At 39.7% G+C, this 18329-nt stretch overlaps 1 protein-coding gene and 1 long non-coding RNA gene across 2 annotated transcripts in view; one reads left to right on the plus strand and one right to left on the minus strand.

The window, feature by feature from the left end:
• Window positions 1-18329, minus strand: part of INPPL1 (inositol polyphosphate phosphatase like 1) — a gene marked incomplete in the record, with an annotated part of 449643 nt that overhangs the window by 217394 nt on the left and 213920 nt on the right. Inside the window, 2 exon segments of the mRNA XM_053708786.1 lie at window positions 8679-8790; window positions 14491-14641. Coding sequence (XP_053564761.1) covers window positions 8679-8790; window positions 14491-14641 — 263 coding nt within the window.
• On the plus strand, window positions 6572-7006 carry LOC128654711 (uncharacterized). The gene is made up of 2 exons (XR_008401477.1): window positions 6572-6636; window positions 6728-7006. It is a non-coding gene; the product is annotated as an uncharacterized LOC128654711 (long non-coding RNA).

Raw genomic sequence — 18329 nt, forward strand, 5'->3', positions numbered from 1 at the left:
GATGAGAAAGACACCAAGAAATATAAGTCTTCCAGACTCTATAATATATCTCTCGAGATACAGATTTACGAGCCTGTAACATAGTATTAATCACAGAGTCAGAGAAACCTCTTTGACCAAGAATCAAGCGTTCAATCTCCATACCTTTAAATTTAAGGATTTCAGATCCTGATGGAAAAAAGGACCTTGTGACAGAAGGTCTGGTCTTAACGGAAGAGTCCACGGTTGGCAAGAGGCCATCCGGACAAGATCCGCATACCAAAACCTGTGAGGCCATGCCGGAGCTACCAGCAGAACAAACGAGCATTCCTTCAGAATCTTGGAGATTACTCTTGGAAGAAGAACTAGAGGCGGAAAGATATAGGCAGGATGATACTTCCAAGGAAGTGATAATGCATCCACTGCCTCCGCCTGAGGATCCCGGGATCTGGACAGATACCTGGGAAGTTTCTTGTTTAGATGGGACGCCATCAGATCTATTTCTGGAAGTTCCCACATTTGAACAATCTGAAGAAATACCTCTGGGTGAAGAGACCATTCGCCCGGATGCAACGTTTGGCGACTGAGATAATCCGCTTCCCAATTGTCTATACCTGGGATATGAACCGCAGAGATTAGACAGGAGCTGGATTCCGCCCAAACCAAAATTCGAGATACTTCTTTCATAGCCAGAGGACTGTGAGTCCCTCCTTGATGATTGATGTATGCCACAGTTGTGACATTGTCTGTTTGAAAACAAATGAACGATTCTCTCTTCAGAAGAGGCCAAAACTGAAGAGCTCTGAAAATTGCACGGAGTTCCAAAATATTGATCGGTAATCTCACCTCCTGAGATTCCCAAACTCCTTGTGCCGTCAGAGATCCCCACACAGCTCCCCAACCCGTGAGACTTGCATCTGTTGAAATTACAGTCCAGGTCGGAAGCACAAAAGAAGCCCCCTGAATTAAACGATGGTGATCTGTCCACCATGTTAGAGAGTGTCGAACAATCGGTTTTAAAGATATTAATTGAGATATCTTCATGTAATCCTTGCACCATTGCTTCAGCATACAGAGCTGAAGAGGTCGCATGTGAAAACGAGCAAAGGGGATCGCGTCCGATGCAGCAGTCATAAGACCTAGAATTTCCATGCATAAGGCTACCGAAGGGAATGATTGTGACTGAAGGTTTCGACAAGCTGAAATCAATTTTAGACGTCTCTTGTCTGTTAAAGACAGAGTCATGGACACTGAATCTATCTGGAAACCCAGAAAAGTTGCCCTTGTCTGAGGAATCAATGAACTTTTTGGTAAATTGATCCTCCAACCATGATCTTGAAGAAACAACACAAGTCGATTCGTTTGAGAGTCTGCTAAATGTAAAGACTGAGCAAGTACCAAGATATCGTCCAAATAAGGAAATACCACAATACCCTGTTCTCTGATTACAGACAGAAGGGCACAGAGAACCTTTGTAAAAATTCTTGGAGCTGTAGCTAGGCCAAACGGCAGAGCCACAAACTGGTAATGCTTGTCCAGAAAAGAGAATCTCAGGAACTGATAATGATCTGGATGAATCGGAATATGCAGATATGCATCCTGTAAATCTATTGTGGACATATAATTCCCTTGCTGAACAAAAGGCAAGATAGTCCTTACAGTTACCATCTTGAACGTTGGTATTCTTACATAACGATTCAATATTTTTAGATCCAGAACTGGTCTGAAGGAATTCTCCTTCTTTGGTACAATGAAGAGATTTGAATAAAACCCCATCCCCTGTTCCGGAACTGGAACCGGCATAATTACTCCAGTCAACTCTAGATCTGAAACACATTTCAGAAATGCTTGAGCTTTTACTGGATTTACTGGGACACGGGAAAGAAAAAATCTCTTTGCAGGAGGTCTCATCTTGAAACCAATTCTGTACCCTTCTGAAACAATGCTCTGAATCCAAAGATTGTGAACAGAATTGATCCAAATTTCCTTGAAAAAACGCAACCTGCCCCCTACCAGCTGAGCTGGAATGAGGGCCGCACCTTCATGTGGACTTAGAAGCAGGCTTTGCCTTTCTAGCTGGCTTGGATTTATTCCAGACTGGAGATGGTTTCCAAACTGAAACTGCTCCTGAGGATGAAGGATCAGGCTTTTGTTCTTTGTTGAAACGAAAGGAACGAAAACGATTATTAGCCCTGCTTTTACCTTTAGATTTTTTATCCTGTGGTAAAAAAGTTCCTTTCCCACCAGTAACAGTTGAAATAATGGAATCCAACTGAGAACCAAATAATTTGTTACCCTGGAAAGAAATGGAAAGTAAAGTTGATTTAGAAGCCATATCAGCATTCCAAGTTTTAAGCCATAAAGCTCTTCTAGCTAAAATAGCTAGAGACATAAACCTGACATCAACTCTGATAATATCAAAAATGGCATCACAGATAAAATTATTAGCATGCTGTAGAAGAATAATAATATCATGAGAATCATGATGTGTTACTTGTTGCGCTAAAGTTTCCAACCAGAAAGTTGAAGCTGCAGCAACATCAGCCAAAGATATAGCAGGTCTAAGAAGATTACCTGAACACAGATAAGCTTTTCTTAGAAAGGATTCAATTTTCCTATCTAAAGGATCCTTAAACGAAGTACCATCTGACGTAGGAATAGTAGTACGTTTAGCAAGGGTAGAAATAGCCCCATCAACTTTAGGGATTTTGTCCCAAAATTCTAATCTGTCAGACGGCACAGGATATAATCGCTTAAAACGTTTAGAAGGAGTAAATGAATTACCCAATTTATCCCATTCTTTGGAAATTACTGCAGAAATAGCATTAGGAACAGGAAAAACTTCTGGAATAACCACAGGAGCTTTAAATACCTTATCCAAACGTTTAGAATTAGTATCAAGAGGACCAGAATCCTCTATTTCTAAAGCAATTAGTACTTCTTTAAGTAAAGAATGAATAAATTCCATTTTAAATAAATATGAAGATTTATCAGCATCAACCTCTGAGACAGAATCCTCTGAACCAGAAGAGTCATCAGAATCAGAATGATGATGTTCATTTAAAAATTCATCTGTAGGGAGAGAAGTTTTAAAAGATTTTTTACGTTTACTAGAAGGAGAAATAACAGACATAGCCTTCTTTATGGATTCAGAAACAAAATCTCTTATATTATCAGGAACATTCTGCACCTTAGATGTTTTAGGAACTGCAACAGGCAATGGTACTTTACTAAAGGAAATATTATCTGCTTTAACAAGTTTGTCATGACAATCAATACAAACAACAGCTGGAGGAATAGCTACCAAAAGTTTACAGCAGATACACTTAGCTTTGGTAGATCCAGCACTAGACAGCGATTTTCCTGTAGTATCTTCTGACTCAGATGCAACGTGAGACATCTTGCAATATGTAAGAGAAAAAACAACATATATATAAAGCAAAATTAATCAAATTCCTTAAATGACAGTTTCAGGAATGGGAAAAAATGCCAAAGAACAAGCTTCTAGCAACCAGAAGCAATGAAAAATGAGACTTAAATAATGTGGAGAAAAAAGCGACGCCCATATTTTTCGCGCCAATAAGACGCCCACATTATTTGGCGCCTAAATGCTTTTTGGCGCCAAAATGACGCCACATCCGGAACGCCGACATTTTTGGCGCAAAATAACGTCAAAAAAATGACGCAACTTCCGGGGACACGTATGACGCCGGAAACGGAAACGAATTTTTTTGCGCCAAAAAAGTCAGCGCCAAGAATGACGCAATAAAATGAAGCATTTTCAGCCCCCGCGAGCCTAACAGCCCACAGGGAAGAGTCAAATTTTTGAAGGTAAGAAAAAATGATTAAATCAAATGCATTATCCCAAATATGAAACTGACTGTCTGAAAATAAGGAAAGTTGAACATTCTGAGTCAAGGCAAATAAATGTTTGAATACATATATTTAGAACTTTATAAATAAAGTGCCCAACCATAGCTTAGAGTGTCACAGAAAATAAGACTTACCCCAGGACACTCATCTACATTTTTGTAGAAAGCCAAACCAGTACTGAAACGAAAATCAGCAGAGGTAATGGTATATAAATAAGAGTATATCGTCGATCTGAAAAGGGAGGTAAGAGATGAATCTCTACGACCGATAACAGAGAACCTATGAAATAGACCCCGTAGAAGGAGATCACTGCATTCAAATAGGCAATACTCTCCTCACATCCCTCTGACATTCACTGCACGCTGAGAGGAAAACCGGGCTCCAACTTGCTGCGGAGCGCATATCAACGTAGAATCTAGCACAAACTTACTTCACCACCTCCATCGGAGGCAAAGTTTGTAAAACTGAATTGTGGGTGTGGTGAGGGGTGTATTTATAGGCATTTTGAGGTTTGGGAAACTTTGCCCCTCCTGGTAGGAATGTATATCCCATACGTCACTAGCTCATGGACTCTTGCTAATTACATGAAAGAAATAACAATCCGTTATCGGCACCTGTAAAAATCCCAAGTCCACTACACTGTGAACAACATAAGTGTGTAACCGGACTCGTAGCGTCCGTAACTTCACCACTCACCTCGCACCATCGACCGGACCTAGCAGCCAGGATCCTCCATAGGGCAACTTGTCTGTATGGTAAGCACAGAGTATCGTATCCCTGTGGGTAAACACCTCCACAATACCGTCTTAGAAACGGGGATTCCAAGCGTCCTGCTTCACTCTGTTACCATCGAGCCTCAATCTCGCTCGGCGTCTGACGTCACCCGATCCTGCTTCACGTGCTCTCGTCCACCTGTTGCCGTGAGAGGTGAGTGGGCTTGTGTATGCAGGGATCTCCTTTGTATATTCCGTGCAATATCCTTTGTTTCAAACGATGCAGCAATCACAAAAAGTAGGATGCACTGGATATAGATGAAGTTTCAGATAGCTTTATTCGAAGAAACATTTAAAAGTTCATCATTGCAGTAATGACAATTCAAATCCCTAGATTCCCTGGTTTCAATGGGTATTTAATTTCACTTGGAACAAGTGACTGCAGCTACGATTACGGCCCTTGGAGCCGAAACGCGTCAGCGAGCAGTCCTTGGGGTGGAACACACACACCTCTCATGTATCTAGGGATTTGAATTGTCATTACTGCAATGATGAACTTTTAAATGTTTCTTCGAATAAAGCTATCTGAAACTTCATCTATATCCAGTGCATCCTACTTTTTGTGATTGCTGCATCGTTTGAAACAAAGGATATTGCACGGAATATACGAAGGAGATCCCTGCATACACAAGCCCACTCACCTCTCACGGCAACAGGTGGACGAGAGCACGTGAAGCAGGATCGGGTGACGTCAGACGCTGAGCGAGATTGAGGCTCGATGGTAACAGAGTGAAGCAGGACGCTTGGAATCCCCGTTTCTAAGACGGTATTGTGGAGGTGTTTACCCACAGGGATACGATACTCTGTGCTTACCATACAGACAAGTTGCCCTATGGAGGATCCTGGCTGCTAGGTCCGGTCGATGGTGCGAGGTGAGTGGTGAAGTTACGGACGCTACGAGTCCGGTTACACACTTATGTTGTTCACAGTGTAGTGGACTTGGGATTTTTACAGGTGCCGATAACGGATTGTTATTTTCGTTTAAGAGGTGAAAACGTCACCTCTTAGCCAAAAACTTTTTTAGCCGCGCTCTGCTGTAGCAGCTAAAAACGGTGATCGATTGATTCAAATGAAGGAGCTTTGTACATGAAGTATCTTACACTCCATGAATGAAAGTGCCCTTTATTTGTTTCAATAGTAAATCCTAGCGTTTGTAAAACGCTAGGATTTACTTTCACTTTAATGTTTTAATAAATAAAGTTTGTGTTTTTGTTTCTAAACTCTAAAGTAAAAAAAAAAGGGTTATCCTTATATAAATTAGGGACTTTGCACATAGGGGCTCCCATGAACCTCTGCTCAAATAAATGAGCATTTATTAACGCCAGTTGATCGCTATTACTACAGTTAAACCCCTATTTAAGTTTTAATAGCCAGGTTATAACTTTAATGAGGGGTCATGGGCTTTAAAACAAGGGTACATTTTTAAAGCCCATAAGGCCATCCAGCTCCCTTCTCCTCTTTAGTGAGGCTGTTACTGTCCAGAACCCACAGAAATGAAATCACCGAACCTGGTGACGTCACTTACATCATAGGAGATCTCCAACTGAGGCCTAACCCAAGCCACCTTATAAGACGTCTAAAACTGTAGGAAAGCAGCGATCGGGTCTGAAAGCAACCCCCTAGGATGTCAACACGTGTTCGTCATCCACTGTAACACGTGTCTTCAGCAGTTAAAGTGTTAAATGTAACAAAAAACTGTAAAACAGCTCAGCACAGGGGTGGTAATAGCTCAGCAGTTAAAGGGTTAAAACAGAGTGAAACATTTTCTGTTTGCATTTTTTTTTTATTGAATGTATAGATCGCAGTGATAGCTGATCTTGGCACCCCAGATGTTTTGGAACTACATTTCCCATGATGCTTAGGCACTTTGCAGTTGAGTTGAGCATCATGGGAAATGTAGTTGTGAAACATCAGGAGCGCCAAGATTAGCCATCATTGGAGATTAAGGAATAGAGACAAAGCTACAATGGGGAGTGAGGCAAAAAGATGAATCTTGTACTAACATTTTGATGTAAAGTTGACAGATCAAGAACACACATTATACATGGGTGGCAAATAGAGTATAGGGCACTGGTTAAGCTGTCATGTGATCTCTATTACAGAACTTACCAGCAATTTAAGACACTTATGGGCAAAGCTTGAAGGAGAGAAGAAAGAGGAGATATGACAGAGACAATCACATACACAAAGGGATTCTGCATAAAGCACCAACGCTGGAAATGTTAAGAAGAAATAGTTAAAGGGACATTTTGTGAAGTATAAACTGTGGAAATTTTAATTGAAACTCATAATTACTATCAGCTGTGTATCTCCAGCTAAATTGACTTAAAGGGGCAGAAAAGTAAAAATGTAACTTGCATTAAACATGCAGTTTTAAACAACTTTTCAGTGTACTTCTGTTATCTATCTTGCTTCAGTTTCTGAAGAGGTTTCATGTCTCTCTAAAAGGTATTTCCTGCTAATTCTCGTTCGCTGATAAATACTTCCTACAGACAATCATTGGCTGATAGGTACAACCCTTGCAGCTCTAATTGGTGAGAAAGATACCTACTTATAATCATTGGCTGATATGTATTTCCTGCTAATAATGCTCATTGGCTGATATGTATTTCCTGTTAATGCTCATTGGCTCATAAATACTTCCTACAGACAATCATTGGCTGATAGGTACAACCCTTGCAGCTCTAATTGGTGAGAAAGATACCTACTTATAATCATTGGCTGGTATGTATTTCCTGCTAATAATGCTCATTGGCGGATATGTATTTCCTGCTAATAATGCTCATTGGCTATGTATTTCCTGCTAATAATGCTCATTGGCTACGTATTTCCTGCTAATAATGCTCATTGGCTGATATGTATTTCCTGCTAATGCTCATTGGCTAATAATTAATTATTACTTATAACCATTGGCTGATATTTTTTTTCATGCTAATGCTCATTGGCTGATAAATAATTATTACTTATAACCATTGGCTGATATGTATTTCCTGTTAATGCTCATTGGCTCATAAATACTTCCTACACACAATCATTGGCTGATAGGTACAACCCTTGCAGCTCTAATTGGTGAGAAAGATACCTACTTATAATCATTGGCTGATATGTATTTCCTGCTAATAATGCTCATTGGCTGATATGTATTTCCCTTGCAGCTCTAATTGGTGAAAAAGAAACCTCTGCAAGCCTGACAGGATAACAGTAGCTTATTCAGGCCAGGAACATGAATGAATAAAATTACATAATACATTGTACATAAATATACATACATAATACATTGAGAAATGTCCCCTTCATCATACTGAGCATTTATGAGACATTACATGTGCAAGAAAAGGCATCTGAAGGAAGATTTTATTGGATTAACATCTTAAAGAGACACAGTCTACTCCACAATTGTTATTGTTTAAAAAGATAGATAATCCCTTTATTACCCATTCCCCAGTTTTGCATAACCAACACAGTTATATTAATATACTTTTTACCTCTGTGATTACCTTGTAGCTAAGCCTCTGCAGACTGCCCCCTTATTTCAGTGCTTTTGTCAAACTTGCATTTTTGCCAATCAGTGCTGACTCATAAATAAATACACGGGAGTGAGCACAATGCTATCTATATGGCACACGTGAACTAGCACTGTCTAGCTATGAAAAACTGTCAAAATTAACTGAGATAAGAGGTGGTTTTCAAGGGCTTAGAAATTAACATATGAGCCTACCAAGGTTTAGCTTTCAACAAAGAATACCAAGAGAACAGAGCAAATTTGATGATGAAAGTGAATTGGAAAGTTACATGCCCTATCTGAATCATGAAAGTTTAATTTTGATAAGACTGTCCCTTTAAGAAAATTGACAGATTGTTACAAAAATTACTGCGTTTTCTTGATAATTCAAGGCTTTAAATCAGATAATAGAATGATGAATACGATTTTGCTTTACAGGCATTACATTCTACTGCTTAGTGTGCTATACTATTAGATATTGTATTTCTCCCATCATGCAACACTAGCAACTAGACGCACTGAAGCACTGTGTGTCTTATATAAAAATGTACCTCTCGGTGGTGTTGGCATCCTGCCCGCAGGGTACCAGACTCTGTCCAGAGCTTCCAGAGAAACTGGCAGAAGCAGAGCGCGGCGGCAGAGGGGGCTTCTCATCTTCCCCATCTGAAAGAGAAAACGTAAGGCATATAAAGTGCTGCTTTTAACATGCACTAAAGAAAGCAAGAGACCAAGATAACTATAGACCCGCTTGGTCTGTCTGACACTCAGCGCCAGCTCTATAAATGGACCACATAGGACCATTATACCCAGATGGCATTTTACAGCTAAAAGTGCAAACCGCTCTCAAATAGGTCAATCAGCTGAGTATCAGCTCTAGTGTATAAAATATAAAGAGACATAAAGTGCAAAAAGAAAATCCTCTAACTATGGATTTAACCCCTGCAACACCAGCTCCTGAGTAGCAATCTATTACTGGGACATAGCTGAACACATCTGGTCAACCAATGACAAAAGGCATATGTGTGTAGCCACCAATAACCAGCTATGCTAACTAGTCAAATGCAATTGTTTATGGACAGACAGACAGATAGATAGATATACAGGCAAACAAACAGATCAATATAGACAGACAGACAGACAGACAAAAACAGATAAAATCCATTCTAGAAAAACAATATAATTTGATTATAGATCCAGTGAGAGATGAACTATTAGAGACATTGGAGTGATGTTTATGATGATAGCAGAGAGTGATATAAAACATATGTGTTTACTTTTATGCATATTTTGACCCTATTCCTATAGCCCCTGCGTAGCCCCCACAATAGTTACAAAGCAGTGTGTGAAACAGCTTTAAAAGGGCCATAGTGCCTGAACTATTACAGGTAGGGGAGCTGAGGATCCTACTGCAGGGGAGAAACTTATTAGGAAATGTATCTATTAGAAGTAATGAGTAATATTTTATATAATGAAACGTTATTACAATAATCTTTTTATTCATTATGTATTCATTTTAAAACAATCCCTATTATCTTTAACATAATGTTTTTGAGGGCAAATTGTCTGATTAGCATTTCAGCTGGGACAAAATAAACTAGTGAGCGGTTACAAGAGAGGAAATGTACTAAACGCACCTTCTGTTCTCTGGGACCAAAGCAGAAATCTGTACCTTTCTACTTAAAGGACACTCAACCCACATTTTTTCTTTAATGATTCACATAGAGCAACAATTTTAAGCAACTTTCTAATTTACTCTTTTTATCAATTTTTCTTCGTTCTCTTGGTATCTTTATTTGGAAAATCAAGAATGTAAGCTTAGGAACCAGCCAATTTTTGGTTTAACACCTGGGTAGTAGCTACATTTAGCCACCAATCAGCAAGCGCTACCCAGGAGCTTAACCAAAAACCGGCCGTCTTGTAAGCTTACATTCCTGCTTTTCCAGATTAAGATATCAAGAGAACAAAGAAAAATTGATAATAGGAGTAAAATTGGTGCTCTGAATCATGAAAGAAAAAAAATGGGTTCAGTATCTCTTTAAAGGGACATAAAACCCCAATTTTTTTCTTTCATGATTCAGATATAGAATATAATTTAAAAAACGTTTCCAATTTACATCTATTATCAAATTTGTTCTCATGTTATTCTTTGTTGAAGAGATACCTAGGTAGGTAGCGTGCACTGGTCTGGAGCACTAAATGACAGGAAAAAGTGCTGCCATCTAGTGCTCTTGCGGATGTATAACATTAGTACTACATGACAGGAAATAGTGCTGCCATCTAGTGCTCTTGCTGATGTATAACATTAGTACTACATGACAGGAAATAATGCTGCCTTCTAGTGCTCTTGCTGATGTATAACATTAGTACTACATGACAGGAAATAGTGCTGCCATCTAGTGCTCTTGTTAATGTATAACATTAGTACTACATGACAAGAAATAGTGCTGCCATCTAGTGCTCTTGTTAATGTATAACATTAGTACTACATGACAGGAAATAGTGCTGCCATCTAGTGCTCTTGCTGATGTATAACATTAGTACTACATCATAGGAAATAGTGCTGCCATCTAGTGCTCTTGCTGATGTATAACATTAGTACTACATGACAGGAAATAGTGCTGCCATCTAGTGCTCTTGCTGATGTTATAACATTAGTACTACATGACAGGAAATAGTGCTGCCCTCTAGTGCTCTTGCTGATGTATTAACATTAGTACTACATGACAGGAAATAGTGCTGCCATCTAGTGCTCTTGCTGATGTATAAATTAGTACTACATGACAGGAAATAGTGCTGCCATCTAGTGCTCTTGCTGATGTATAACATTAGCACTACATGACAGGAAATAGTGCTGCCATCTAGTGTTATTGCTGATGTATAACATTAGTACTACATGACAGGAAATAGTGCTGCCATCTAGTGCTCTTGCTGATGTATAACATTAGTACTACATGACAGGAAATAGTGCTGCCATCTAGTGCTCCTGCTGATGTATAACATTAGTACTACATGACAGGAAATAGTGCTGCCATCTAGTGCTCTTGCTGATGTATAACATTAGTACTACATGACAGGAAATAGTGCTGCCATCTAGTGCTCTTGCAAATGTATAACATTAGTACTACATGACAGGAAATAGTGCTGCCATCTAGTGCTCTTGCTGATGTATAACATTAGTACTACATGACAGGAAATAGTGCTGCCATCTAGTGCTCTTGCTGATGTATAACATTAGCACTACATGACAGGAAATAGTGCTGCCATCTAGTGCTATTGCTGATGTATAACATTAGTACTACATGACAGGAAATAGTGCTGCCATCTAGTGCTCTTGCTGATGTATAACATTAGTACTACATGACAGGAAATAGTGCTGCCATCTAGTGCTCCTGCTGATGTATAACATTAGTACTACATGACAGGAAATAGTGCTGCCATCTAGTGCTCTTGCTAATGTATAACATTAGTACTACATGACAGGAAATAGTGCTGCCATCTAGTGCTATTGCTGATGTATAACATTAGTACTACATGACAGGAAATAGTGCTGCCATCTAGTGCTCTTGCTGATGTATAACATTAGTACTACATGACAGGAAATAGTGCTGCCCTCTAGTGCTATTGCTGATGTATAACATTAGTACTACATGACAGGAAATAGTGCTGCCATCTAGTGCTCTTGCTGATGTATAACATTAGCACTACATGACAGGAAATAGTTCTGCCATCTAGTGCTCTTGCTGATGTATAACATTAGTACTACATGACAGGAAATAGTGCTGCCATCTAGTGCTCTTGCTGATGTATAACATTAGTACTACATGACAGGAAATAGTGCTGCCATCCAGTGCTCCTGCTAATGTATAACATTAGTACTACATGACAGGAAATAGTGCTACCATCTAGTGCTCTTGCTGATGTATAACATTAGTACTACATGACAGGAAATAGTGCTGCCATCTAGTGCTCTTGCTGATGTATAACATTAGTACTACATGACAGGAAATAGTGCTGCCATCTAGTGCTCTTGCTAATGTATAACATTAGTACTACATGACAGGAAATAGTGCTGCCATCTAGTGCTCTTGCTAATGTATAACATTAGTACTACATGACAGGAAATAGTGCAACCATCTAGTGCTCTTGCTGATGTATAACATTAGTACTACATGACAGGAAATAGTGCTGCCATCTAGTGCTCTTGCTGATGTATAACATTAGTACTACATGACAGGAAATAGTGCTGCCATCTAGTGCTCTTGCTAATGTATAACATTAGTACTACATGACAGGAAATAGTGCTGCCATCTAGTGCTCTTGCTAATGTATAACATTAGTACTACATGACAGGAAATAGTGCTACCATCTAGTGCTCTTGCTGATGTATAACATTAGTACTACATGACAGGAAATAGTGCTGCCATCTAGTGCTCTTGCTGATGTATAACATTAGCACTACATGACAGGAAATAGTGCTGCAATCTAGTGCTCTTGCTGATGTATAACATTAGTACTACATGACAGGAAATAGTGCTGCCCTCTAGTGCTCTTGCTGATGTATAACATTAGTACTACATGACTGGAAATAGTGCTGCCATCTAGTGCTCTTGCTAATGTATAACATTAGTACTACATGACAGGAAATAGTGCTGCCATCTAGTGCTCTTTGCTGATGTATAACATTAGTACTACATGACAGGAAATAGTGCTGCCATCCAGTGCTCTTGCTGATGTATAACATTAGTACTACATGACAGGAAATAGTGCTACCATCTAGTGCTCTTGATAATGTATAACATTAGTACTACATGACAGGAAATAGTGCTGCCATCTAGTGCTCTTGCTAGTGTATAACATTAGTACTACATGACAGGAAATAGTGCTGCCATCTAGTGCTCTTGCTGATGTATAACATTAGTACTACATGACAGGAAATAGTGCTGCCATCCAGTGCTCCTGCTAATGTATAACATTGTTATAAAACTGTTGCCATATAGTGCTGCACACACGTGCACACTCCTGAGCTTACATGCCTGATTTTCAACAAAGGATAACAAGAAAACAAAGACAATTTGATAATAGAAGTAATTTGGAAAGTTGCTTAAAATCATATGTTCTATCTGAATCATGAAAGAAAAACTTTGGCTTTTATGTCCCTTTAATAAAGAAAGACAGATATTTTCCATTCCTGTTTCAGAACAGATTAGATTATAGGAGAGACACAGAGAACAGTGAGGGCCGGCAGAGGAGTGAGAGACAGACATTCAGAGAATGAGAGAGAGATTGGGCGGGAGACAAACGGTAAAAAGCTCTCTGGGCTGGTGAGATTCTATAAGAATGCTCGCTCGTCCTATTTCCCTGGTGGAACGATCTAAAGCCAACAGGGGGTCTCGCTAAGGGACGTATACTGCATGTTGGTATAAGAAGGATATCTGACATTACAAAAGTGCACAATGGAAATTGTCATTTAACAATCGTACAAAATGAATAATTGAACTATTCATACAAAAATTCCATGCGAGTGTTGGCGTGGAAAACCATTACTAGACTAGCAACATTTTACAATCGGACCCTTAATTAAGAAAGTTCAATAATTAAAAATATTGAAAGAGATTGAGAGAAACTGAAAAATAGGGGAGGGCTAGAGAAGCAGATACACAATCAGAGGGAGAGACAGGCAGAGTGGCAAGTCACATGAAGAGACCGGCAGAGTGGCAATATACAGGAAATCAGAGGAAGAGACAGGCAGAGTGGAAAGTCAGAGGAAGAGATAGGCAGAGTGGCAATATACAGGAAGTCAGAGGAAGAGACAGGCAGAGTGGAAAGTCAGAGGAAGAGACAGGCAGAGTGGCAAGTCAGAGGAAGAGACAGGCAGAGTGGCAAGTCACAGGAAGTCAGAGGAAGAGACAGGCAGAGTGGCAAGTCAGAAGAAGAGACCAGCAGAGTGGCAAGTCAGAAGAAGAGACCGGCAGAGTGGCAAGTCAGAAGAAGAGACAGGCAGAGTGGCAAGTCAGAGGAAAAGACCAGCAGAGTGGCAAGTCACAGGAAGTCAGAGGAAGAGACCGGCAGAGTGGCAAGTAAAAGGAAGTCAGAGGAAGAGACTGGCAGAGTGGCAAGTCAGAGGAAGTCAGAGGAAGAGACAGGCAGAGTGGCAAGTCAGAGGAAGAGACATGCAGAAAGACAGAGGGAAAAACAGGCATTCAACAAAATCAGTGGGAGAGACAGAGAAACAAGTCAGACAGCAGATTTATACACAGTCAACCACACTACAAAGAGAGAGACTTGCATTCTATAAAGCGACAAACTGCTTTCTAAAACAAAAATGGACACACAGACTACGTCCCAATGATTGCAGGGTCATACCTGAGTAGTCTCTGTCCTCTGCAGTTTCCTTCTCCTTCTCTCTTTCCACTGGGTAGAGCAGAGTGCACACCATGCCCTGGTTTGGCTGCAGGTATAGAGCAATCAGGTCTCCCAGAGTCTTGAAGCGTCGCACCTGGACTCCCAGAGAGGTCTGTGAAGAGCAACAAGGAATCATGACGCACAGAAATGTCTAAATCATTATAATAAGGATTAAAGCGTAAGGAGACAGTTTGTGCCTGGGAAAAATACTATGTAAAGGCTGTTTAAATTTAAACTGAAACAAACAGGCAATCGTCAAACCAATCCAAACATCAGATAGAGAGAGTGATAAAAGGATTTTTTAAAGAGACAGTAAACACTTTGTTGTCTTGCTATAGAGTAACATATCAGTGTATGTATATATATGTGTGTGTGTACTAGGGTTGCCACCTCAGCCATGTTTTCCTGGATACTTATAAGTTACACATGCTGCAGGATGTGCAGGGAGGAATATGAATAGTGCATATAAATAGTGCTGTCCACAATTTATGTTCCTCCCTGCACACCCTGCAGAATGTGTAACTCATATGTGTCTAGGAAAACATGTCTGAGGTGGCAACACTAGTGCGTACGTGTATGTATGTATGTGTCTGTTTGTGTGTGTATATATATATATATATATATATATGTGCGCACGTGTATGTATGTGTGTGTCTGTGTGTGTATATATATATATATATATATATGTGCGCACGTGTATGTATGTGTGTGTCTGTGTGTGTGTATATATATATATATATATATATATATATATATGTGCGCACGTGTATGTATGTGTGTGTCTGTGTGTGTATATATATATATATGTGTGTGTACGTGTATGTGTGTGTGTGTGTGTGTGTATATATATATATATATATATATATATATATGAGCACGTGTATGTATTTGTGAGTGTATATATATATATATATATATATATATATGTGAGCGCGTGTATGCGTGTGTGTGTATATATATATATATATATATATATATATATAGTGCATGTATGTATGTATGTATCTGTATATATATATATATATATATATATATATATGTGTGTGTGTGTGTGTACGTGTAACTATGTATGTGTGTGTATGTATATGTGTGTGTCTGTGTGTATATATATGCATTGATCTGTTTGTGATTTCCTGCAAACCAGCTCCATCTAGTGGTTGCTTTTAGCGCACATTTGTAAAATGGCTCTTTTACTTTCACTTTCTGTTCTCAGTAGCAGCCAATCAAGTCTAAACGCAGAGCCCATGCAGGAATGAAGAGGAGAGAAAGCCACTTATATTTCCCCCTAGGGACATCTGCAGTCTGAAACTTAGGGTATGTAATCATTAGGGAACCTCTCACACAATCTCCTGCTCCTCTGAGAAACGGCTCAAATACATAGCAGATGCAGTTAACCCCACGGCTCCCAAAAGGGCTAAAACTGCAGTCCCCTCTGCTGCTGGGTTAACTTAACTGCATCTACAATGTATTTTATATCAGCAAGGCACAGCATTTCTGAAAGGAGCAGCCCCCCACCCCTACTGCTATATGCCTGTAATGGATTCCTGGACAGGAGCAGTGCTCATTTTCAGTTAAATTAAAATGTTTAAAAAAGAAGAACCAAAAAAAAAACATTATATATATATATATATATATATATATATATATATATATATATTATATATGTGTGTGTGTATATATAAAAAGTCTACACACCCCTGTTAAAATGTCAGGTTTCTGTGATGTACAAAAATGAGACAAAGATAAATCATTTCAGAACTTTTTCCACCTTTAATGTGACCTATAAACTACACAACTCAATGGAAAAACAAACTGAAATGTTCTTTTGGTGATGTGCAGTGTTGTTTTTGCGCCAAACATATCTTTTGGAATTATGGCCAAAAAGTTCAACCTTGGTTTCATCAGACCATAACACCTTTTCTCACATGCTTTTGGGAGACTTCAGATGTGTTTTTGCAAAATGTAGCCTGGCTTGGATGTTTTTCTTCGTAAGAAAGACTTTAGTCTTGCCACTCTACCCCATAGCCCAGACATATGAAGAATACGGGAGATTGTTGTCACATGTACCACACAGCCAGTACTTGCCAGATATTCCTGCTGCTCCTTTAATGTTACTGTAGGCCTCTTGGTAGCCTCCCAGACCAGTTTTCTTCTCGTCTTTTCATCAATTTTGGAGGACGTCCAGTTCTTGGTAATGTCACTGTTATGCCATATTTTCTCCACTTGATGACTGTCTTCACTCTGTTCCATGGTATATCTAATGCCTTGGAAATTCTTTTGTACCCTTCTCCTGACTGATACCTTTTAACAATGAAATCCCTCTGATGCTTTAGAACTCTCTGTGGACCATGACTTTTGCTGTGGGATGCGACTAAGAAAATTTCAGGAAAGTCCAACTAGAGCAGCTGAACTTTATTTGGGGTTAATCAGAGGCACTTTAAATGATGGCAGGTGTATGCTGACTCCTACAGGGAGTGCAGAATTATTAGGCAAATGAGTATTTTGACCACATCATCCTCTTTATGCATGTTGTCTTACTCCAAGCTGTATAGGCTCGAAAGCCTACTACCAATTAAGCATATTAGGTGATGTGCATCTCTGTAATGAGAAGGGGTGTGGTCTAATGACATCAACACCCTATATCAGATGTGCATAATTATTAGGCAACTTCCTTTCCTTTGGCAAATGGGTCAAAAGAAGGACTTGACAGGCTCAGAAAAGTCAAAAATAGTGAGATATCTTGCAGAGGGATGCAGCACTCTTAAAATTGCAAAGCTTCTGAATCGTGATCATCGAACAATCAAGCGTTTCATTCAAAATAGTCAACAGGGTCGCAAGAAGCGTGTGGAAAAACCAAGGCGCAAATAACTGCCCATGAACTGAGAAAAGTCAAGCGTGCAGCTGCCAAGATGCCACTTTCCACCAGTTTGGCCATATTTCAGAGCTGCAACATCACTGGAGTGCCCAAAAGCACAAGGTGTGCAATACTCAGAGACATGGCCAAGGTAAGAAAGGCTGAAAGACGACCACCACTGAACAAGACACACAAACTGAAACGTCAAGACTGGGCCAAGAAATATCTCAAGACTGATTTTCTAAGGTTTTATGGACTGATGAAATGAGAGTGAGTCTTGATGGGCCAGATGGATGGGCCCGTGGCTGGATTGGTAAAGGGCAGAGAGCTCCAGTCCGACTCAGACGCCAGCAAGGTGGAGGTGGAGTACTGGTTTGGGCTGGTATCATCAAAGATGAGCTTGTGGGACCTTTGGGGGTTGAGGATGGAGTCAAGCTCAACTCCCAGTCCTACTGCCAGTTTCTGGAAGACACCTTCTTCAAGCAGTGGTACAGGAAGAATTCTGCATCCTTCAAGGAAAAACATGATTTTCATGCAGGACAATGCTCCATCACACGCGTCCAAGTACTCCACAGCGTGGCTGGCAAGAAAGGGTATAAAAGAAGAAAATCTAATGACATGGCCTCCTTGTTCACCTGATCTGAACCCCATTGAGAACCTGTGGGTCCATCATCAAATGTGAGATTTACAAGGAGGGAAAACAGTACACCTCTCTGAACAGTGTCTGGGAGGCTGTGGTTGCTGCTGCACGCAATGTTGATGGTGAACAGATCAAAACACTGACAGAATCCATGGATGGCAGGCTTTTGAGTGTCCTTGCAAAGAAAGGTGACTATATTGGTCACTGATTTGTTTTTGTTTTGTTTTTGAATGTCAGAAATGTATATTTGTGAATGTTGAGATGTAATATAGGTTTCACTGGTAAAAATAAATAATTGAAATGGGT

This window comes from Bombina bombina, chromosome 3, assembly GCF_027579735.1.
Source record: "Bombina bombina isolate aBomBom1 chromosome 3, aBomBom1.pri, whole genome shotgun sequence".
NCBI classification, from domain to species: domain Eukaryota; kingdom Metazoa; phylum Chordata; class Amphibia; order Anura; family Bombinatoridae; genus Bombina; species Bombina bombina.